Source organism: Hyperolius riggenbachi, chromosome 3 (assembly GCF_040937935.1).
Source record: "Hyperolius riggenbachi isolate aHypRig1 chromosome 3, aHypRig1.pri, whole genome shotgun sequence".
Lineage (NCBI taxonomy): Eukaryota > Metazoa > Chordata > Amphibia > Anura > Hyperoliidae > Hyperolius > Hyperolius riggenbachi.
Window position 1 is genome coordinate 286,558,485 of NC_090648.1, and position 25,530 is coordinate 286,584,014.

At 41.2% G+C, this 25,530-nt stretch overlaps 1 protein-coding gene across 3 annotated transcripts in view; it reads right to left on the minus strand.

Moving 5' to 3' along the window:
- Window positions 1-515: 515 nt before the first annotated feature.
- Window positions 516-25,530, minus strand: part of LOC137563686 (hepatocyte growth factor receptor-like) — a 179,622-nt gene continuing 154,607 nt past the window's right edge. For all 3 annotated transcript variants that reach the window (XM_068276436.1, XM_068276438.1, XM_068276437.1), the window contains exons 18-21: window positions 23,928-24,037; window positions 6,203-6,368; window positions 3,921-4,057; window positions 516-1,825 (exon numbers count right to left, since the gene is read on the minus strand). In XM_068276436.1, coding sequence (XP_068132537.1) covers window positions 1,624-1,825; window positions 3,921-4,057; window positions 6,203-6,368; window positions 23,928-24,037 — 615 coding nt within the window. In that variant the 3' untranslated portion in view covers window positions 516-1,623. The remainder of the gene's footprint in view (window positions 1,826-3,920; window positions 4,058-6,202; window positions 6,369-23,927; window positions 24,038-25,530) is intronic.

Sequence of the window (25,530 nt, forward strand, 5' to 3'; positions counted from 1 at the left end):
GCCAAAGAAGATCTATAGGAAAAGCAATGGAAATAAGAAGAGGGATAATAGGCTACAACCCTCTTTAGCTGCCTATTATCCCTGGACAGGCCACTGGATGGTGCAGATGTGCATTTGGTTTGTCCAAGTGCTTTACACTATATTGAAGGCCCAATAGTGGCATTTTGCACTTGTGTTTCAATTTGCAAATGTGTTTCCATTGCTTTTCCTGGAGATCTTATTTGTTTTGCAAAGGCCTGATGAAGGGTCGATATATACCCGAAATGGACTAGCGTCACTACCTGAACTACTATGCAAACAAAGTGTACAATATATTTCTTGTTCATAATTGTCAAGATTGTATGATTCCTCTTGGAAGGATTAACTTTGTGTCTTGGAAACTTTTTTGATATAGAAGTCTTTTTTGCCCAAGTATTTTGCATTTTTATATAATAAAGTTGGACATTAATACTTTTTAATTAATACTACTCTTCATCATATGCTCTCCTAGTGGACAATAATAATGAAGTTGCTGCATTGATTTATAATAACGAAAATATTGCTATCAATTAGTTCAGTTATTAATAAAACTTGAATGTGGAAAAAAACTGAAAAATAATGGAGACAGTTCAAACTTCAGCTGTCCACAGGCCCATGTAGGGCTGTATGACAATAGGTCCATGATACATGCACTGGTGATGTCACACTGATGCCCAGTGGTTCTCTGTTATGGTCCTGAGCAGAAACAGCAGCACATGCCAGATAATTCTGTATCCTTCTTAGCATAGTCAAATATTCTTTTACATCATGAAATGTCTTTACTAACAGTGTCAGGTACTGTGTATCTTTGGTCTTTATTTACCAGCCATGTGAATGTCTGCATCTGGTGCCTGGCAGCTGTACTGAGGCTACTAATGCTGTAATTGTAGTAATTTAACATACTGTATAATATTCATTCTTTGTACCATTTTTCTGTGTCATCTACATGTATCTTTTAACTGTTTTTATTGGTGCTACTTTTGTAGCGTGACCACTTATGATTTGTCCTCATCAGGAGCTTTTGATGAATAAATGTTTTATGACACTACTTTACTGATGTAATCCCATTAAGCTGTTAAACTGCAATCTGGTAGTTCTCTCTTCTTCATTATAACATGTTTTTTCTTAATTTATTGTCCATTCTTCCTCTCCAGTGTCCGAGCAAGGATTTGCACCGCTCACTCAGCTGGCAGCTATCTTCCTAGAATAAAGTGCTATACAGACAATAAAACATGAAATACAGCTTCAACCTTGCATTGATTTGAGAAGGGTTCAGAAAACAGCTGTCCAACACCCGCCATTAGTGACTGGGCTTATGTCTTAAAACTGTGCTCTATACTTGGCAACAATATCAGGGTTAAATATGAGAAACAAGTAACCTTTTTCAAACGTAACAATTAGAAATGTAGTTTACCATGTACCATCTTTTGTACAGTAGTCTGTAGTCACATTAATTAACATACTTCTGCTCGTAGTGCAATATAACAAAACTGAGAAGGAACGTCAACACAGTGCTGACGTAAAACATTGAAGAAGTACTTGGACAAAAAGGTCTGCTTGAAAACCAACAGTGAAATGTTCAGTCACTTGGATGGTTATAAAAAGTCACGTATCCATGCTGAACTCTGTGTTTCCTTCGGTGGGTGGATAAGGAGCAGAACATTTTATGTTGACATACGTTGTGTTGATAAGCACATAATGCTCTCCGATGAAAGTTGAGAAGAGAGATGAAATTTTTGAGACTAATTCCGAAAATGTTGGACGTAACTCAGGTTTTGGATGCCAGCATTTCAACATAACTTCAAACCTGTTTTTTTCCAGAAGAAAAAGCAAGTTGGCAAGAATTAGATAAACAGACATGCTAAACATTTTTCAAACGGTATCAGTATTAATTAAAGTAAGTAAGTAAACACAACATTGTTTCAGTGACATTAATAGTAATAATAATTTTTAATGACACTGCTACTGGTAATAAAAAAAATAGTGTTCCTTTGTTACTCCCTCTTAGAATGGTAGTGCCCGCTGTTGTTCCTATATTTTTCTTTATTGTTATAGATGCTCCCTTCATTGCCCCTGCCCCTTTATTGTGTGGTGTTATAGTAGTATTCTCTGCTGCCCCATACCGCGAAGCAGTTGTTTCAGCGCATGGCACTCAGCACCAAGTGCCAAAACTAGGCACCGCTATTGCAACAATGCTATACTGTACGAGGCAATTAACTTCTCTGGTGGTATGATTATTTCCAGATTCTTTTCACAAGCTTTCAGACTCTAAAAATCATACTGCTAGATAGATCTGCGCCAGCCCTGGACATTCCACACCTCCGATGGATCTAACTCTTACTGCTCAGAGCTGCGGATTTCTGTCCCGAGCCTGACTCGGGGTTACCGCTAGGGAGGTTAAGGGTAATTCATGGTTCCGGCAATTGCTGGACCCCAAATTACATCTCTCTCCAAGTTCCAGCAGGAGACCATCAAGAGTGCTTTTGGTATCACAGAAAAGTAGGAAAAGATGCCGTTTGTGGGCTCTTGCCACCGTGCTCGATCAGTCTCAAATTAGTTTGAGGAACATCAGAGTTCAACCGGCTTCCATGGTCAGCTCAGTCCCCAGAACTCAATCCTATTGAGCATTTGTGGGGTGAAGTTGAAAGATCACTTCAAAGCTTGGAAACACCATCATCCAATCTCACCCACCTTAGAGCTGCCATTAGGTCAGTATGGGCCAACATTCCTCAGCAATGGTATTAGCATTTTCTTCCATCCATGCCAAGAAGAATATCAGCTGTGATCAGAGCTAAAGATGGACCAGCTTGTTATTATAGGATGTCTCAAATTTTTTGGTCACTCAGTGTATTTTCTAATGTAATATTAAAATTCACTTTTAGTTTTCCGTCTTTAGCCAGCTATGATTTTCCAGACATGATAAATGATCCAAACACATGCTCTTTTGAGGACTTTGCAGTGAGCACTACACCCAAAATGTGTCGCAGAGTCTGGACAGTTCATCAGTAGTTATACCCAGTTAGCACTTACTGTTCAAGGTACTTAGTCAGAGGGGATTTGTATTCTTTTCACCAAAGTTTAGATTTCCTTTGAAATTTTACACCAGTAGCTTGCAGTGCAGAATTGGAAGAAGAAGGTGTGCTTTTTGTATCTCAGTGTAGTTGGGTACCTCCACTTGTAGGGCACTGTAACTCACTGCTTTAAAAACTGTGCTACAATACTCTCCAAAGTGACACAGATGTGTTACTGTGATATCCCTAATAATGTTTAAAGAGACACTGAAGCAAAAAAAAAAATATTATATCATGAATTGGTTGTGTAGTAGGGGTAATTACTAGAATATTGGTAGCAAAAAAAATATTCTCATATATTTATTTTCAGTTATACAGCTTTTTTTTTTAAATAACATTCTCTAATACTTGCAGTTTACACATTACTCAGTGTTCTAAAAGTTTTTGCAGAACAGGCAGTGAACTTTTGACCTGTCCTGAACTGTTTTCTGCAAAAGAAAAACACAATACAGCAGAGATAACCTAATCAGAAGTCAGAGCTCTCCATGACTTTCGAAGATGCAGAGCTCAATGGCTATTTGCATAGATAACAACTGGAGTTTCTTAACTCTTCCTGTACTGGAAACAAATATTAGACTTATGTCTCTGCTCCTAATGCTTTATTTCTTAGCTGTACTACACAACCAATTCATTATATCATTATTTTTTTTTCGCTTCAGTGTCTCTTTAACATGCCACCTATGACATGGCAGAAAAAAACCTAAGCTGCCAGTAATACTAGAAACGTGTCTTCCTGTAGTATACCTAAAGCATGTGCTGTAAGTATGCCAAATCTCATTCTTGTATATTTATTATATGTTAATCATCAGCATATTTAGCTGTAATACTTACAGTGGATCAGGACAGTATTCTGGTTGTAGAAGTCTTCGACCTTCCAGTAAGTAGACAGTTATATCAAAAGAATTAACATCTGGATATGGTGGTGCTCCTCTTGTCATTAACTCCCATAACAGAATGCCAAATGACCACTAAAATAAATTACTGGCATTAGTAATGGTTGACACAGCATAAATAGCACTCTGCTTTTTAAAGACCAAAATGCAGGAAACTCTCAAACAGCATTTTGCTGCCACTACATAGGCAAAACATATCACATAATATATCAATGAAGAACAATGAGTAAATAAATAGCAAATAATTCCTTCATTTCCCTAAAAAAGCCCGGCATACATCTAGAAGAATCACAATGTTACAGTATACCTATCTCTATTATATATCTATGTACATTTAATAGGTTTTAAACAGCTCTGGCTGCATACCTGGCTTTTCAGGTACAGAAAGGAATGATTGGAATGATTGTATAATTACAGACCTGAAGTATCGACATTACCTCTTGATCACTTGAAGCTAAATATTTGCAGATGCCATCTTTTTTGAGAAGTCAAAGTATTTTTGTTTTCTTTTGGCCACAAATCCTAGTGGTTCTGCCTGGGCTCTGGCATGACTTATCTAAATATCCTGGAGAACCTTATTGGGTATAATGTAGATGGACTGCTAAAGGAAACCTAATGTGAGACTTGGTGCCATTGCTGACTGGTTCAGAAAGAGCATGCAGATCAGGTTGTCTGACTTTGCTTTTGCTCCACTGGCTGCAACCAACTTTTAGGTCAGTGATTCAGAAACCACCGAACACAAGCCATACATGAATGCCAAGTATCCAACATTTTTTACATGAATTAATGGCAGCCTCCGACTTTCTCTAACTTCAGGTTACACTTATACCAATCCACATACTGAGAGTGAAAAAAGACAGTGTGTCTTTTTAGGAGAGGTGCTACCGTGGCACACAGCAAGTCTTGATTATTTGTTTTATATTCAAACTCAATCATTAAAACTAATCAGTTTATTGTGACCTATTTTAATTTCATTTTAATTGTGTTCTGAATAAAATTGCAAATTGCACAAGTGCAGTCCAAACCTATTTTGCACTGTTAAGTCCACATACTCCATAGCTGATCGTAACATATGTTGAGCTGACAGATAAAAATTTGTGCATGCATTTTGATGACTACTTTCAAGTTCATGAAACTAGTGGTCACATGACAGCTCAGCCCCTGCTTCAAACCCCAGTGTGTCAGGTATCACTTCATCTCTATGGTGGAAGACAGAAACCTGCAGTTTTTTAGAGAGTAAAACAGAAGAGAGATTTTTTTGTTTATTTCAGCTGTTACTCAGGTGCTTTTATTCCACAGAGTTGGACTTAAAGTTGTCTTTCTTGTCTCCGATCATATAAAACTTATTACTAGCGATTGAACAGAAATACAGTGTATAACAATTGTCCTTTGCAATTATTAGAACTCTGACATCCTGTCTCCAATGCTAAGCATAGTGCTGTTTGCGAAATACAAATGACATTTCTTTGTTTTCATGCACTCCTGTGTCTTATAGAATCCCATAGTAATATTGTATGGCAGCATATAACATTGCACAGACACATTCCCAGATCTCCAGTTTCACTTAATTTAACAAAGATGTTTTATGAAATGTGTTTCTGACAGAGGGTTTGACCTGTATCATGTCTACATATTGACATGGAGAACAGATGTGTAATGGACATTTTATTACAGTGTTACATAAGTAAGTTATAAATTTAAGTTCAATTGCTTGTTGTGGCAATGGGTAAGATGAATAAAACTGGTCAAAAAATTGTGTACAGTATATGCCCATAGCAACTAGCCAGTAGTGTGGAGATAGTTTCTTAGAATTGGTTGGTGGTTGTCCCATCCTCCTGACAGATCTCTTAAAGTGTACCTGAGCCGAAGCTCGGGTACAAAATTAGATATTTACCTCAAGAGAAATGAAAGCCTCAGGATCTTATTGAGGCTTCCCTCAGTGCTTTGATGTCCCCCTTTGCTGAGCACGCCCCAACCCCCTCCCCCGGAAGATTGGCAACAAGGCATTGTCACCATATTCGCAGTAAGCCGCAAAGCTACTGCACGGCCGAGCTTGTATCAGCAGAGGAGCGTGGCCCCATTGTGGAGGGGTAAATATCTATTCTTGAACCTGAGCTTCGGCTCAAGTCCCGTTAAGGGATTAATGCTCTGTCATAGTGATGGGCATAATCCCATACAGACAAGTAATGTGACAAATACTGGGCATGACGCCTCACTTACCACATCTGATTTAGTAGTGAACTTCTGTGTCTGCAGGCTCTCCAGTGCCATCCACTTCACTGGAAGTTTTGCTCCAGTTTTATTGTGAACGCTGTAGTATTCTTTTTCATAAACGTCTCTTGCCAGGCCAAAGTCTGCAACTTTCACAGTGAATGTCTCATCAAGCCTTCCAAAAAATAAACAACATGAGTGAGACAGGGGAAGACAGATTGGTGCATTTTCAACATTAATTAAAAGATATTTGAAGAGTCCTTTCAATACAGTTCTACATATTCTACAAGTATTCTACATATTCTACTTATGACTTGATTGACATTATAGCAATTGTGTTGAGTGAAAGGACAACCATTCAGGTGGATATTCTGTCATCCAAATGGTTTAAATTACAACAGAGCAATTTAAAAGTCTGTCAACTGGTAAAGAGACTCTTACACATTCCCAGTGTGCCAGCGGTGGTGTAACTACTAATTACCGAGGAGTTGCTCCCTCACAGCTAAAAGAGTAAAGGAAGCATTGGGAAGGAGGAGTCAGACTTTATTCTCCCCCCCCCCCCTCTCTCAGAGCTTTCCCTACTGCACTCCATGGGTGCATGGCATCAAGTGACACATGACTCGGGAACAGGACACAGGTGGTAATGGGTGACTGAAACAAAGAGGAGGATGGATTGAGCTCAGTGCTGGAAGAGGTAAGATACTTACTGGTACCACCACTGAACTACTCTCTATAAGGGGGGGGGGGGGGTGGAGAGGATCTCACGGTGGCTAAACACAGGCTAAACACAGTATGCTATGGGAGAGTAGGATGGGTGGCTATGCATGTTATGGGTTTGAAGGGAATGGTTGTAAGTCTGAAGTCACAGTGCTCCTAATCCAGTCAGGCATCAACGTGCAGCCTTAGCACAGTGGTTGTTTAGTCAGAGTCAAAATGCTGTCTCCGAGTGGTCACAGTCCTCAAGGTGCACTCGCAATTAAGAATTATATTACAATTATAAAAAATAAACAGTTTTAAAATGCAAGTTTGCTGCATGAGGTAAAGATGGCACTCTATATATGGGCACAGTGTTTATTGAACTGCTGATAAGGGGCAAAAGATTTCTGTACATTCTGTGAACAGATCCCCCCACCAGGAGTTTATATTGGTCAATTTAAAGGAAGTCCCATTGCCATGAATCAGGTGGATTTGTTGAAAATGAATATGGTATACTATTCCACAACCATACATAACATCAATCTTGCTAGCTAGGTATGCGATTGTGAGGTCTGTGTTACAGCACTAAAAGTTCTCGAACACATTGTGAATTTGCTTTTTTTTTTTTGCAAATCAGTTAACATACCGTCATTTTTTTTCTCACTATCAGAGAGTCACAGCAACAGTTAAATGGTGTAAATAAACGGAATGTTGTATTTCTTCCAGCTGGAAGAATTTGGAACAGTACCTCATAATTTGTGACGCCTGTAGTTCACATTAAAGTACATAAAAACAAACTGAAAAGTGCTTTAAAATGCTTAGGTATATTTTAAGAAAAGTTAAGATATTATTCTTGGAATTCCCCCTAAATAACTTTGTTATAAATCTGTTAAGATTGCAGCTAGTTCTCATAAGTCAAAAAGTAACAAATGTTAGGAAAAACCTGATAAAAATCTCTTAAAATATAAACCATGGAAAAAAATCAGTAATTTTTAGATACTGATGAATGTCTGGAATAAGATAGTGGAAACAGAAAGAATAATAATTTACTTTTTCTGCTTTAATACTGATACAGTTTCTGAATAACGTTACAGATAATGTTGAGTTATTACCACTAGTATCATTTCCCCAAGGATGTTTACATACTAAGTGCACTTACTACCATTATACAGGCTATAGGACTATCTTACAAAATAATCAGTTATCATACCATTCTAGTTTTGGACTAGAAAATGACTGTGCTTTACAGGAATCAATTCAAGATCCCACAGTACTGCAAGGCAAGAGTGGGAATAATTCAGCCACAAAGCAGGAGAAAATCTTTTCTTCAGGGATTAATCATTTAGACAAAATAGAAAGATTATAGTGAGATTAGGGTTAACGCTAGGGAAATTTAATCTTAGAGAAGTTTGAAGGTCAGGGTTAGGCATACAGTAAAGGTAAGGGTTAGTGTTATGCATCTTGAGGGTTACGTTTAGATTTCAGTACCCAAATTGCTATAAGATATATAATGTAATGTGCTTAAAAGACAAGTGGCCTGAGAGGGATATAGGGGCCGCCATATTAATTTCCTTTCAGGCCAAGTTCACATTGCAAGGGACATTATGGAGCGATGTTAGGGAGACATTGCAATGCTGACAGATGGACAGCACTATTAAGTCTATGCGATGTTCACAGGGCGACGTAAGCGTTGTGGTGTAACGTGTTGCGTTATGGTAACGCACCACTGCAGTGAGGTACTGTTAAACGCACATGTTAACAGGTACAGGGAAGCATATGTTTCATTATCTGTATACATAACTGTACCTCACTGTACGCAATGTAATGCGGCTGTATTGTGGGGTACAAATGTTGTGTTACTGTTACACAGGGAACACAACACCAATGCCCCACTGTGAACCTAGCCTCAAACAATACCAGTGGCCTGACATCATGCTTAGAGATGAGCGTAATGGAGTAATTACGATCTCGCGAAATTTCGCGTAATTAGTGTAATTACGTTTATGGCCGTAAGTACATAATCGTAATGAAGAAGGATTTCGCGAAATTTCGCGTAAGCGTAATTTTCGCATTGCAACGGCTATTATGAAATTAATGCGTATGGTCATGCTCCCGAAGCGGAAAAGTTGACGCATGTATCAATGTTAGGTAGCCGCCGACTTTAAGGGTTAATAGCAAAGCCCCCTTAAATGCTAAGAGGCTCAAATTTGGAGAATATATTAAGGAGATCAGGAGGAATAAGAGGAAAATTTTTTTTTCAAAAAGACCTTATAGTTTTTGAGAAAATCGATGTTAAAGTTTCAAAGGAAAAATGTAAACATTTAAAAACCCGCCGACTTTAACGGTTAATAGCAAAGCCTGCTTAAAGTTTAGGAACACCAAATTCACAGGGTATATTAAGGGGAACAGTGGGAATAAGAGAAACATTTTTTTTTTCAAAAAGACCTTATAGTTTTTGAGAAAATCGATTTTTAAGTTTCAAGGGCGAAAATGTCTTTTAAATGCAGAAAATGTCAGTTTTTTTTGCACAGGTAACAATAGTGTATTATTTTCATAGATTCCCCCAAGTGGGAAGAGTTTTACTTACTTCGTTCTGAGTGTGGGAAATATTTAAAAAAAACGACGTGGGGTCCCCCCTCCCAGACCTCTTTAACCCCTTGTCCCCCATGCAGGCTGGGATAGCCAGAATGCGGAGCACCGGCCGCGTGGGGCTCCGCACCCTGACTATACCAGCCCGCATGGTCCATGGATTGGGGGGTCTCGGAAGGGGAGGGGCAGCCAAGCTTTCCCCTCCCCCTCCGAGCCCTTGTCCAATCCAAGGACAAGGGGCTCTTCTCCACCTCCGATGGGCGGTGGAGGTGGAGGCCGCGATTTCCTGGGGGGGAGGTTCATGGTGGAATCTGGGAATCCCCTTTAAAAAGGGGTCCCCCAGATGCCCACCCCCCCCTCCCAGGAAAAATGAGTATAGAGGTACTTGTACCCCTTACCCATTTCCTTTAAGAGTTAAAAGTAAATAAACACACAAACACTTAGAAAAAGTATTTTAATTGAACAAAAAACATAACCACGAAAAAAGTCCTTTAATATTCTTAATTAACCATTAATACTTACCTGTCCCTTCAAATAAATGATCCCTCAAAATAGCCTCGGAAATGTTCTATCAGTTACAATGTAACAAAGTTATTACAATGTAACAACTTTGTTACATTGTAACTACGCCGCACCCCACGTCACTCGCCGCCGCCGCATACGCGTCTGCGCTGCACACATTCCCGACAGAGCTCTGAGCTATATAGCTCAGAGCTCTGAGAAGCATCTTTGTATTTTGGCTCCAAGGAGCCCCATTGGTCCTTAGCAGACCAATGGGGTTCCTTCAAATCAAAAGGAACCCCATTGGTCTGCTAAGGACCAATGGGGCTCCTTGAAGCCCAAATACAAAGATGCTTCTCAGAGCTCTGAGCTATATAGCTCAGAGCTCTGTCGGGTCCGTGCAGGACGCTAAGTCCCCGCAGCTCCCGCTGCCCTCCCCGCCTCTCCCACATGTCACCCACATGTCACTCACATGTGGGTGACATGTGGGAAAGCTTGGCTGCCCCTCCCCTTCCGAGACCCCCCAATCCATGGACCATGCGGGATATCCCAGCCTGCATGGGGGACAAGGGGTTAAAGAGATCTGGGAGGGGGGACCCCACGTCGTTTTTTTTTTATATTTCCCACACTCAGAACGAAGTAAGTAAAACTCTTCCCACTTGGGGGAATCTATGAAAATAATACACTATTGTTACCTGTGCAAAAAAAACTGACATTTTCTGCATTTAAAAGACATTTTCGCCCTTGAAACTTAAAAATCGATTTTCTAAAAACTATAAGGTCTTTTTGAAAAAAAAATTTTCCTCTTATTCCCACTGATCCCCTTAACCACTTGCCGACCGCCTACTTCATATTGGCGGCGGCAAAGTGGCAGCCCCAGGACCACGTAACGCAGATTGGCGTCAGGTCCTGGGGCACTCTCTGGCCGGGGATCGCGCGCTGGGATGCGCGCGCATCCACCGGCAATAGGCTCCGCCCACCCGCGACGTCAACCCGCCGGCCAATCGGAAGCGCCGGCGGGTTGTTAACCCCGCGATCGCCGCTACAAAGTGTATAATACACTTTGTAATGTATACAAAGTGTATTATACAGGCTGCCTCCTGCCCTGGTGGTCCCAGTGTCCGAGGGACCACCAGGGCAGGCTGCAGCCACCCTAGTCTGCACCCAAACACACTGATCTGCCCCCCCCTGCCCCCTGATCGCCCACAGTACCCCTCAGACCCCCCCCTGCCCACCCCCCAGACCACCATTTGCACACAATCACCCCCCTAATCACCAATCAATCACTCCCTGTCACTATCTGTCAACGCTATTTTTTTTTTTAGTCCCTAAACTGCCCCCTGCTCCCTCCTGATCACCCCCCCACCCCTCAGATTCTCCCCAGACCCCCCCAGACCCTCCCCCCCCCTGTGTACTGTATGCATCTATCCCCCCTGATCAACTGTCAATCACCTGTCAATCACCTGTCAATCACCTGTCAATCACCCGTCAATCACCCCCTGTCACTGCCACCCATCAATCAGCCCCTAACCTGCCCCTTGCGGGCAATCTGATCACCCACCCACACCAATAGATCGCCCGCAGATCCGACATCAGATCACCTCCCAAATCCATCGTTTACATCTATTCTCTCCTCTAAACACCCACTAATTACCCATCAATCACCCATCAATCACCCCCTATCACCACCTGTCACTGTTACCCATCAGATTAGACCCTTGCGGGCACCCAATCGCCCGCCCACACACTCAGATTGCCCTCAACCCCCTTCCTTATCGATTCGCCAGTGCATTATTTACATCCGTTCTTCCCTGTAATAACCCACTGATCACCTGTCAATCACCCCCTGTCACTGCCACCCATCAATCACCCCCTGTCACTGCCACCCATCAATCAGCCCCTAACCTGCCCCTTGCGGGCAATCTGATCACCCACCCACACCAATAGATCGCCCGCAGATCCGACATCAGATCACCTCCCAAATCCATCGTTTACATCTATTCTCTCCTCTAAACACCCACTAATTACCCATCAATCACCCCCTATCACCACCTGTCTCTGTTACCCATCAGATTAGACCCTTGCGGGCACCCAATCGCCCGCCCACACGCTCAGATTGCCCTCAAACCCCCCCTTATCGATTCGCCAGTGCATTATTTACATCCGTTCTTCCCTGTAATAACCCACTGATCACCTGTCAATCACCCCCTGTCACTGCCACCCATCAATCACCCCCTGTCACTGCCACCCATCAATCAGCCCCTAACCTGCCCCTTGCGGGCAATCTGATCACCCACCCACACCAATAGATCGCCCGCAGATCTGACATCAGATCACCTCCCAAGCTCAGTGTTTACATCTATTCTCTCCTCTAAACACCCACTAATTACCCATCAATCACCCCCTATCACCACCTGTCACTGTTACCCATCAGATTCGACTCTAATCTGCCCCTTGCGGGCACCCAATCACCCGCCCACACGCTCAGATTGCCCTCAGACCCCCCCCTTATCAATTCGCCAGTGCAATATTTACATCTGTTATTCCCTGTAATAACCCACTGATCACCTGTCAATCACCCATCAATCACTCCCTGTCACTGCCACCCATCAATCACCCCCTGTCACTGCCACCCATCAATCAGCCCCTAACCTGCCCCTTGCGGGCAATCTGATCACCCACCCACACCAATAGATCGCCCGCAGATCCGACATCAGATCACCTCCCAAGTGCAGTGTTTACATCTCTTCTCTCCTCTAAACACCCACTAATTACCCATCAATCACCCCCTATCACCACCTGTCACTGTTACCCATCAGATTAGACCCTAATCTGCCCCTTGCGGGCACCCAATCACCCGCCCACACCTCAGAACGCCCTCAGACCCCAGCCCTGATCACCTCGCTAGTGCATTGCTTGCATCTATTTCCCCCCTCTAATCACACCTTGAGACACCCATAAATCACCTCCTGTCACCCCCTAGCACACCTACCCATCAGATCAGGCCCTAATTTGCCCCGTGTGGGCTCCTGATCACTCGGCCAAACCCTCAGATCCCCCTCAGACCCCCTTCCGATCACCTCCCCAGTGCATTGATTGCATCTATTTTCCCCTCTAACCGCCCCCTGAGACACCCAGCAATCACCTCCTGTCACCCCCCTAGCACTCCTATCCATCAGATCAGGCCCAATACATCCTGTCATCTAAGAGGCCACCCTGCTTATGACCGTTTCCACAAAATTTGCCCTCTCATAGACCACCTGTCATCAAAATTTGCAGATGCTTATACCCCTGAACAGTCATTTTGAGAAATTTGGTTTCCAGACTACTCACAGTTTTGGGCCCGTAAAATGCCAGGGCAGTATAGGAACCCCACAAGTGACCCCATTTTAGAAAGAAGACACCCCAAGGTATTCTGTTAGGTGTATGATGAGTTCATAGAAGATTTTATTTTTTGTCAAAAGTTAGCGGAAATTGGATTTTTATTGTTTTTTTCACAAAGTGTCATTTTTCACTAACTTGTGACAAAAAATAAAATCTTCTATGAACTCACCATACCCCTAACGGAATACCTTGGGGTGTCGTCTTTCTAAAATGGGGTCACTTGTGGGGTTCCTATACTGCCCTGGCATTTTAGGGGCCCTTAACCGTGGGGAGTAGTCTAGAAAACAAATGCCTCAAAATGACCTGTGAATAGGACGTTGGGCCCCTTAGCGCACCTAGGCTGCAAAAAAGTGTCACACATGTAGTATCGCCATACTCAGGAGAAGTAGTATAATGTGTTTTGTGGTGTATTTTTACACATACCCATGCTGGGTGGGAGAAATCTCTCTGTAAATGGACAATTGTGTGTAAAAAAAATCAAAAATGTGTCATTTACAGAGATATTTCTCCCACCCAGCATGGTTATATGTAAAAATACACCACAAAACACATTATACTACTTCTTCTGAGTACGGCGATACCACATGTGTGACACTTTTTTGCAGCCTAACTGTGCTAAGGGGCCCAAAGTCCAATGAGTACCTTTAGGATTTCACAGGTCATTTTGAGACATTTGGGTTCAAGACAACTACTCACGGTTTAGGGCCCCTAAAATGCCAGGGCAGTATTGGAACCCCACAAATGACCCCATTCTAGAAAGAAGACACCCCAAGGTATTCCGTTAGGAGTATGGTGAGTTCATAGAAGATTTTATTTTTTGTCACAAGTTAGCGGAAATTGATATGTATTGTTTTTTTTTCACAAAGTGTCATTTTCCGCTAACTTGTGACAAAAAAAAAATCTTCTATGAACTCACCATACCCCTAACGGAATACCTTGGGGTGTCTTCATTCTAAAATGGGGTCACTTGTGGGGTTCCTATACTGCCCTGGCATTTTAGGGGCCCTAAACCGTGAGGAGTAGTCTAGAATCCAAATGCCTCAAAATGACCTGTGAATAGGACGTTAGGCCCCTTAGCGCACCTAGGTTGCAAAAAAGTGTCACACATGTGGTATCGCCGTACTCAGAAGAAGTAGTATAATGTGTTTTGAGGTGTATTTTTATACATACCCATGCTGGGTGGGAGAAATCTCTCTGTAAATGGACAATTGTGTGTAAAAAAAATCAAATAATTGTCATTTACAGAGATATTTCTCCCACCTAGCATCTGTATGTGTAAAAATACACCCCAAAACACATTATACTACTTCTCCTGAGTACGGCGGTACCACATGTGTGGCACTTTCTTGCACCCTAAGTGCGCTAAGGGGCCCAAAGTACAATGAGTACCTTTAGGATTTCACAGGTCATTTTGCGACATTTGGTTTCAAGACTACTCCTCACGGTTTAGGGCCCCTAAAATGCCAGGGCAGTATAGGAACCCCACAAATGACCCCATTTTAGAAAGAAGACACCCCAAGGTATTCCGTTAGGAGTATGGTGAGTTCATAGAAGATTTTATTTTTGTCACAAGTTAGCAGAAATTGACACTTTGTGAAAAAAAACAATTAAAATCAATTTCCGCTAACTTGTGACAAAAAAAAAAATCTTCTATGAACTCACCATCCTCCTAATGGAATACCTTGGGGTGTCTTCTTTCTAAAATGGGGTAATTTGTGGGATTCCTATACTGTCCTGGCATTTTAGGGGCCCTAAACCGTGAGGAGCAGTCTTGAAACGAAATTTCTCAAAATGACCTGTGAAATCCTAAAGGTACTCATTGGACTTTGGGCCCCTTAGCGCAGTTAGGGTGCAAAAAAGTGCCACACATGTGGTATCGCCGTACTCAGGAGAAGTAGTATAATGTGTTTTGGGGTGTATTTTTCCACATACCCATGCTGAGTGGGAGAAATATCTCTATAAATTGACAATTGTGTGTTAAAAAAAGAAAACAATTGTCATTTACGGAGATATTTCTCCCACCCAGCATGGGTATGTGTAAAAATACACCCCAAAACACATTATACTACTTCTCCTGAGTACGGCAATACCACATGTGTGGCACTTTTTTGCAGCCTAACTGCGCTAAGGGGCCCAAAGTCCAATGAGCATCTTTAGGCTTTACAGGGGTGCTTACAATTAGGCACCCCCCAAAATGCCAGGACAGTGAACACACCCCACAAATGACCCCATTTTGGAAAGTAGACACTTCAAGGTATTCAGAGAGTAGCATAGTGAGTCCGTGGCAGACTTCATTTTTTTTTGTCGCAAGTTAGAAGAAATGGAAACTTTTTTTTTTTTTTTTTTTGTTACAAAGTGTCATTTTCCGCTAACTTGTGACAAAAAATAAAATCTTCTATGAACTCACCATGCCTCTCACTGAATACTTTGGGATGTCTTCTTTCCAAAATGGGGTCATTTGGGGGGGATTAGTACTATCCTGGAATTTTAGCCCCTCATGAAACCTGACAGGTGCGCAGAAAAGTCAGAGATGCTTGAAAATGGGAAAATTCACTTTTGGCACCATAGTTTGTAAACGCTATAACTTTTACCCAATCCAATAAATATACACTGAATGGGTTTTTTTTTATCAAAGACATGTAGCAGAATAACTTTCGCGCTCAAATGTATAGGAAATTTTACTTTATTTGAAAAATGTCAGCACAGAAAGTTAAAAAAGTCATTTTTTTTACAAAATTCATGTCTTTTTTGATGAATATAATAAAAACTAAAACTCGCAGCAGCAATCAAATAGCACCGAAAGAAAGCTGTATTAGTGACAAGAAAAGGAGGTAGAATTCATTTAGGTGGTAGGTTGTATGACTGAGCAATAAACCGTGAAAGCTGCAGTGGTCCGAATGGAAAAAAAGGCTCTGGTCCTTAAGGGGTTTTATGACTGCAGTCCTTAAGTGGTTAATATACCCTGGGAATTTGGTGTTCCTAAACTTTAAGCAGGCTTTGCTATTAACCGTTAAAGTCGGCGGGTTTTTAAATGTTTACATTTTTCCTTTGAAACTTTAACATCGATTTTCTCAAAAACTATAAGGTCTTTTTGAAAAAAATTTTTTTCCTCTTATTCCTCCTGATCTCCTTAATATATTCTCCAAATTTGAGGCTCTTAGCATTTAAGGGGGCTTTGCTATTAACCCTTAAAGTCGGCGGCTTTTTTATATTATACGGAGCGTTACGGTTTAACGCGAAATTACGGTAGCGTTTAATGCGAAATTACGGCATGAACGAAACGCGAAATTACGCGTTGAAAATTACACTTACGGTATTTTCAATTACGATTTTAATGGCAATTACGCTACTGTAATTTCGCATCGTAATCGCAAATTTCGCATGCGTAATTTTAGTAATGCGAAATTACGAAAATTTCAGCTCAACTCTAATCATGCTGATCTTTCATGCATTCACCGGGAAAATGCTGCATGTAATTCCTACAAAGTAAGTAATCCCATAGGATTACTTGTGCTGCAGCGCTTTGCTGCTCGCCAGCTGAAAGAGCCCAAGGGAGAACGGGGCCTAAAATTTTTTAAGCACCCAATAAGCAAAAAGTACTTAAAATGTACCTGGGCTAATAAAGACGTGATACACATGCGCAGAAGAGCCGAATGGTGCGACTGAGCCAGATTACCGGGACCGATACCAGGAGAACGGAGGCACTCGGGAGGAGGGATGCATCACTGCTCATGGGGCTGTAGGAAGCACTGGGTAGGTATCAAATCTTTTTTATTAGCCCATCTCAGGTACACTTTAAACAAGGCAAGACATATTGAAGTGATTTTGTTTTGTGCTGAAAATATATTGTAAAGCTATGGTGAAATATAAGTAAAGAGGAGTAAGGGCTGATTCACACTACAAAAGCTTTTTAAGCGTTCATGATTTGAAAAGTTCTTGATTATAGAGAACCCAAAGTGGGTTTGTGAAATCATATTAGGACACAGAGGTATGTTCTGTATACAATGACCTGCCTCTGTGTCCTTGCATTGTGCCTCACTCCAGCTCTGCTGTCCCCCATTATTTACCTTAGCCTGCCAGTCACCACTGCTCCCCCACCTCCTGTATAGCGCCGCTCCCCGCCTGTGTCCCTTCCCTCCCCGTCTCCGTAAGCCTATTGGAGGAAGCTTACAGAGACAGGGAGGGAATGGAGGCACAATGCAAGGACACAGAGGCAGGCGATTGTATACAGAACATGCCTCTGTGTCCTAATATGATTTCACAAACCCACCTCGGGTTCTCTTTAAGCAATGCTATGGGGGATGTTAACAAAATCACATCGCTCCAGTGTGAACAAGCACATAGCATTACATTAATAAAAATGAAATGCAGCATACATTAACATATATTCTGTATAATATTTGTGGCTGATCATGCCTTATATTAGAAAGTAAATAATCCAAAGTGGGGCAGGAGATAGTACAAAGCTAAGCAAACATATAAGAATATATATATATATATATATATATATATATATATATATATATATATATATATATATATATAATCATAAAACCCAGAAAGGAATAACCCTAGCTGCTGCTTATATTAATAAAAAAAACACTTATTTCATAGCATATTCTTCCCAGCAACAAAAGCCTGTCACACGTAGTGCATAATGCTTCAGATTAAATATTATCTTACAATTTTCCAGCATCTTCTACTTCTGTTAGCTTTTTGCCCTATTCATTTTAACTTTAATTTACAGCTTTATGGCGTAAGAATCATTATGTCATAGTAAATTTGAAGACTTTTTAAGCACAATGACCTGTCTTTAATTAAATGTGGATTTTATTGCTACAAGTTGAAGTGAGAAATGACTCAGAAATGGCATCAATCAGGTAGGAAATGCAATGAAGGTGGGGCTGATTGAAACAGCACTGAAATATTTCTGCAGAACAAGGGCAGACAGGCACGATGAGCCAGCCAAAACCCACGCTTCTCATACGCAGGTGCCAGCTGCTTTCAGAATAGTCTTTCATTTTACTTTGCAGTGCTGCGGTCCTAGGATCCATCCTCATGGCTGATTCTATCCAGAATAGTGAATTTGTAAGTCAATAAGTTTCAGTCATATTGATCGCATAGATTTATCAAACTAAAATGTTTCTTATCTGCATTGTCTGGCTACAACCCCATGCTAAGATATCAGAGCTGGGTTCACTCTATTAATCAAAATTCAGGTTTTTATTTAAAAATTGCTATAATATCAATGCCCTGACTAAAACGCTGCATCCCCGCGGCTGCACACTAACTAAATCCCCCCAAACTCCCCGGGGCACATTGCGGGGAGCGCTTCCGTGAAGAGACAGAGCTTTGGGCTGTAGCTCTGCCTCTACACGCGTCCATCAGCATAGATCGCCTCCTCTCCCCGCCCCTCTCAGTCTCCTTTCACTGAGAGGGGTGGGGGAGAGGCGGAGATACACCCGGATTGACGCGCATGAAGGCAGAGGTGCAGCTGAAAGCTCTGCCTCCTCCAGCAGCAAAATCCACGACCAAGAAAGTCATTGATGTTTGCTGGGGAGTTTGGGGTGATTTAGTTAGTGTTCAGCCAAGGGGATGCAGCGTTTTAGTTAGGGCATTGATGTTAAAGAGATTTTTTAAATAAAAACCTGAATTTAATGAGACTTCAGAGTCTCTTTAAGTCCTGTAAGAAAAACATCTTTGCTTCTGAAATTATATGATAAGTGCTAAATGATATATCAGGTGTGACCAAAAAGTTCATATTAACATAGATTTATATATCAAATGGACAAGACTAGATACAAATCTGATCTTATTGGGGTTTTTTTCAGTCTTAAAGTGGACCCAAATTAAAAATGCAAGATTTCAGAAATAAAATCTATTTTCTAAATTATAATAATAAATAGCAGCCTTTTTTCAGCTGCATGATGACAAATATAAAATATTTTACATTTATTGGAGGAACCCCTCCCTTCCTTTCATATTGCCGGGATTTTTCCGGCAAACTGGTGGAGTAGATGGTGTCCGGCAATGGAGGAATTGCTAATGGCTGCCACCAGTATAACCCTAGTTATGAAAAGAGAAGGGTGAAAAGCATGCACTGAAATGCTCATAGGCTTGAAGGAGTGTTTATTTATCTTTGTATGTGTCAGAGTGCTGCAACTAAATATTTTTAATTAAAAAAATGTTTGGTTTGGGTCCGCTTTAAAGATTGAGTACCTGCACTAAATTATTGCATGAGCATGCGATATCCATTGCGAATCATTACTCAAACTGCAGATGTTTCCAGAAACCATGGCAGGCCCATACAGGCATACATTTGAAAACGGTGCATGCTAATTTGGGCACGGCAAATTCAGCAAAAAAACGGTAAAAAGGAACATTTTATAGCGGTATAAAATATCGTTAAATGTGCCGATATTTCACTATGACCCAACCTCTCCCTACTCTCACACAGAACCTTTCCCTGGTGGGCAACTAATAACACCCCACAGGCAACTAATAACCTTCTCCATGGCAACTAATAACACTTCCCCTGGGGAACTGATAACCCTCCCCCCAAGGGAATTAATAACCCCTTCCCCATGGGCAATTAATACCCCCCCCCCCCCGACAACAAAAAATGGTAACCCACCACATAGGCACCGGGGTCACCCACTATGGGAACTGTGACTACTAATAGTGGACGCCCATTTTTGGTCGCACAACAATTAGCTGCTCCGCCATAGAGATTACATCATTTGCATTTTGCAATGAAACACCAGTAATTCACCAAGTGTGACCCCCACCGAGGTTCAGTACCACATGCTAATCAGTGAGCACAATCCCACATCCTGTTCGCGTTAATTAATGAACCACTTTGTTATTTCCTTTCATACAAATCCTTTGCCTGGGAAGATGTGTCTGTGTTTTTATTCTCAGCATGCAATGTATCATTTATAAATCTATAAAATAAGCAAACTAAAATATCTATACCATACAAGTATATTACTATAATTTCCTACAAATAATGTCCTGCTTTGTGCTATATACCAATATATCATATGCACTAACTTCAGCAGTACAAGCCAAATAGGTTACATGCCACATACTACAGGTTACATTACAACTATACTATATTTATCTTTCATTCTGCATCAGCTTCCTACATTTTCACTCACTGCATCTAGCTTTGTCTGACTGGATATCCTTGTTTAAAACAATCACATTTCCTGGAAAAATATTACCCCTCAGGGACACACAAAAGCACAAAAAATGCTGAAAGCTGTTGTTTCACACATGCAGGAACAAACATGCTAATACATTTTTTTTATATAATATTTAAGCCCAACTCTAGGCAAATATATTTTCACAGTACTAACCCCAACCCCACAATGGAAGTCACAGGTATTAAAAACTTTCTTGCCAAAATCCTGAGGAAATTGACCATCACATGTACCAGGGTGCATGCAGAGCAATGTCCTGTGCAAGTCAGATGCAGCAGCACACATCTTGGATAGAGGTTTTAAAGACTATGGGCTTGATTCACTAAGACAAATAGCATGCCTTATCAACGTTAGCACGCCTTATCAAAGTTAACATGCCTTATCAGAGTAGCATAGAAAACTTATGCCTGCTAATTGGCAATGACTAGAGCTCCACCCGTCCTGCCCTGAGCCCCTGCAGGTTCGTAGCGCTCGCTATGCTACTCTGATAAGGCATGTTAAGGCTATTTGTCTTAGTGAATCAAGCCCTATGTGGTCTCTTCACCATCCAGACACTTTAGGGTTCTCACAGCACACAACATGCATGTGCAATGCTGGCAACTCATGAATGGATTTTAACATGAAAATAATAACAGTTTACATCTAGTTGCTGAGCTTATCTTTTGATATTACACTAAATCAGTCATTATGTTGCCTGATGGAATCGAAAGTAGGGATGATCAAAAAGATGCAAATCATTTTTCCTTGTATTGAAATATAATGTAAATGTTATGCAGCTTGAACTTGGACCAATAAAAACTGACAGGAAGTTATTCTGATTGCTCCAACTTCAAGCTGCATATAATTTACACGAAATTTGACTGCAAGGGGAAATGTTTCCAACTCAATGATCTCCCCTAATCTAAAGCTACACACAGAGAAGGGATAATTGTTATTCAGCACAATTGTTGTTGATTGTTCTGAGCAACAGGTTTAGAAATGTACAGATACATTGCTTAACTATAGCCGGGGAGCCTGTTCTGTTTTACAGACAGAGAATGGCAGACATGTGAGGGGCTCCCATGGATGAATATACAATGCGTTCATTTATCAATCTCTAAATGGCACAGTGGGACAGATGTACAGATGCTAGATTTTCATACAAGACAATCAAGAACGGTTGTCTGTAATAGAAGTCTAGTGTATTTAAGTAGCTTTAGCATGTGTGGCTAATATGCCTGAGTAAGGCCTGTTTCACGCAGGTAGATGCAGGTGATGATGAATGCACTGCCTGTCAGCTGCTCCAGGGCACCACTGGATGCTGGGAAGTGCTCAGTACAGGGTCTTGGCACTTATCATGAAGGCTCTAGTTACACGCACAGGTGATGCCTTGTGTATCTGTCACGCGTGAGGTTACAAACTCTGCTATTTGACTACATGAAATTGCAGCTGGAATTACATTGCAGCTAAATGTGTGTGCCTGCAACTGCGAGACTACTATTTCCATAAACCTTTACCAATCCTCACTATAGTCTGCTATGACCCAGGCAAGCCAAACTTTAAAGAAGCTTAAAGCAGTAAGAAAGGCCTGATATCTTAACTTGCTATTGCAGTCATTTCAGTACAGTATTGTATTTAAAAAAAAAAGTGATATTCACATGGGTGTGTATTATATTTAGGCTCCTCTATAAATGTAAAATTAAAAAGACTTTAATTTCCTGTCTGCCTGTGAAAATCTATTTTCATCGTTTTAATGAACTGTGGAAACTCTCTAGTGAGCTTCTTACAAATTGTTGATAGATTTTCTTTTTTAATTTCAGCAAGGCAAGAAGCATAACACATGACATCATGAGCCTGGGCAGTATAGTGTTTAGTATTCATATCTTCTTGTGCTGGGCTTCTGGTCTTGATTTACAGTAAGGACCCTAACTGTATAGAGGTGGGTATGGATTATGGATTTATGTGCGTTTCAACCATCATGTCTAACACATACGGTACCTATTAAAGCACTAGTTTTTGGTAATGTATTTGTAATTATTTGCTAAGTTAGCATTGCACAAAAGTGTGTTTATCCCATGGCTGTACTTTTTACAATAAATATATTGAAAGTACCTGGCTGTCTGTTACCTGTACCTCCATTTACTGGTATGAAGATAGCACATTTTTATTGGACAGACAGCTGTCAAAATTCCTTCCTTTATGCCTTCATCAACTCACATCATGATATGCGCTGTGTGGTAAACAGCCAGTCTATACATGGAACTGACCCTGCCCCCAGTATTGTGCTGAGAGATTAATTCTTTGTGCCCAGCACTGCAACTACAGATTAACAGCTCTACTTAACCCCGTTCAGTGTGTAAAGAAGTAGTCAATTCTCTCTGCACTCTACCCAGTGTCTTTAAATAAAAGCTAAATAAACGATCAGTACGGAATGGTATCTTATTTCAGGCAGGGTGATTAGAGGTGTTAAATTATTTATTACAAACTGAACAGAACGGGAAATAGATAGGAAGTTGATAAAAATTGCTTTTGTGCAGAGTTAATCACTCTTAGCCGAAGAAGGAGATGGATGGCTTAAGCCCCCTCTACACCATTCAATTCCAGGCACGATCGATCAAATTCGATTAGATCAATTAATTTCGACCAGTCCGATCGGAATTCGATCAATTGTGTGATCGATTTGCATTGAAAACGAGCCCAAATCGATCACACGATTAATCGAATCACGATCAGACATGTTGGATTTAATCGATCTAATTAAATTTGATCCAATCAAATTTGATCGATCGCACCTGGAATTGAATGGTGTAGAGGGGGCTTTAAGGTGATTTTCTCTGTGCTAGGGAATAGACTCCAAGCATCACTCTTCTGGAGGCAAGGAGCTACAGAATGTCAAATGCTTTGAATGTCATTAGTACAGATGCGTAACTTGTGCGTTGCTAATAGTGATGGTCAGGTCTAGGAGAACTCACAGAGAAGCATGTGATTTGTTTGATCAGCCGATAGATTTGCAAAGCTTTGATATGCTGTAATCATATCCTGCTTTAGCACATGATCATGACTAGCAAATCAGAGACTCACATATCTATCACCTGACCAACTGATCGCATGCTTCTCCATGAGTTCTAGATATGACCATCACTATTTGCTAATAAATGAAAATTTAATATTTGAGTTTTAAAAATTGGGAGCTTCAAGCAATGTTTGAGTGAAATGTGTGTAAGAATGCCAAGGACACTACACTGCAAGTACTCATGCTGAGAAGACATATGAAAATGGGTATGCTGATGTACCTTTTATAATATGTTCACAATGTATAGATATGCAAGATACATTATTATAAGGTTCAAGTGAAATTTTGTATTTAATTTAATACTTACATGCAGTTTCTTGCTGCCAGATCTCGATGAACAAACTTCTTGCTTGCCAGATATTCCATACCTTTAGCAACCTGCAGACCAAATCCGATAAGATCTTTCACTGTTGGATTCTGAAAAATAAAAACATAAAACAAATACCAAATGACTGTGTAATGTAACTTACCAGACAAGCAAGTTTGTTTGATTTGTTGCAGACTGGTTTCACATAGTAGTGCTTTCTCACCTCAGCTACCGAGATGGACAAGTTATAAGCGTCAAATATGTTTGGTAGGATCACTGGTGGATGCAAGTGGTAGGGGATCCAGCAATGTGGCAAATTATTCAAAGGTACAGCGGGACGGGATGTATGTAAATTGAGAGGATTGAGCTACTTTCTAATAACTAGGCTGGCGTGTGTGTGTGAGAGAGGCATTTGAGCTAGAGATGGGCCGAACGGTTCGCTGGCGAACGGTTCCAGGCGAACTTTGGGGGTTCGCGTTCGCCTGCTTCAGGCGAACTTTTGCGGAAGTTCGATTCGCCCCATAATGCTGTATTGAGCAAAATTTTTAGCCTCCATTTCACTGTCAGCAGACATGTTATTGTCAAACACACTGCTTGAGAACCCGCCCACCCTCCCTTCAAGCTAGGTCCTTTATACCATTTGACTCAGTTGTCTGCCTACACTAATTAATTATGGGACAGCTGCTACACACTCTGCTAGGGAGATTTTAATTGGCCTCCCTCCTACCTCCTACCGGAGGGAGGAGGGTCTCTTCTGCCAGGGAATTATACTATTTTAAAAACCAGTATACATCATACCATAGCCGGGAATCGAACCCAGATCTCACTGTGTGGTGGGCACGTCACCCTAAGCACTGTACCACTACAGTAGTAAGTGAAGCTAGCCTAAAATGTACCATTTATGCTCAACGCAATAGAACCATTAGGTTGCTTAAAGGAGAACTGTAGTGAGAGGTATATGGAGGCTGCCATATTGATTTCCTTTTAAGCTATACCAGTTGCCTGGCAGCCCTGCTGATCTATTTGGCTGCAGTAATAATAATAATAATCCAAACATTTGTATAGCGCTTTTCTCCTGTCAGACTCAAAGCGCTCAAGAGCTGCAGCCACTGGGACGCGCTCAAGAGGCCACCCTGCAGTGTTAGGGAGTCTTGCCTTGAACTCCTTACTGAATAGGTACTTGACCTAGCCAGGATTCAAACCCTGGTCTCCCATGTCAAAGGCAGAGCCCTTAACCAGTACACTATCCAGCCACTGTAGTGTGAATCACACCAGAAACAAGCATGCAGCTAATCTTGTCAGATCTTACAAAAATGTCAAACACCAGATCTGCTGCATGCTTGTTCAGGGTCTATGGCTAAAAGTATTGGAGGCAGAGGATCTGCAGGACAGCCAGGTAACTGGTATTGCTTAAAAGGAAATCAATATGGTAGCCTCCATATACCTTTCACTACAGTTCTCCTTTAAAGGGAACCTTAACTGAGAGTGATATGGATGTTTCCTGTAAACAATACCAGTTGCCTGGCAGTCCAGCTGATCTTTGTGACTGCAATAGTGGCTGAATCACACCCTGAAACAAGCATGCAGCTAATCCAGTCTGACT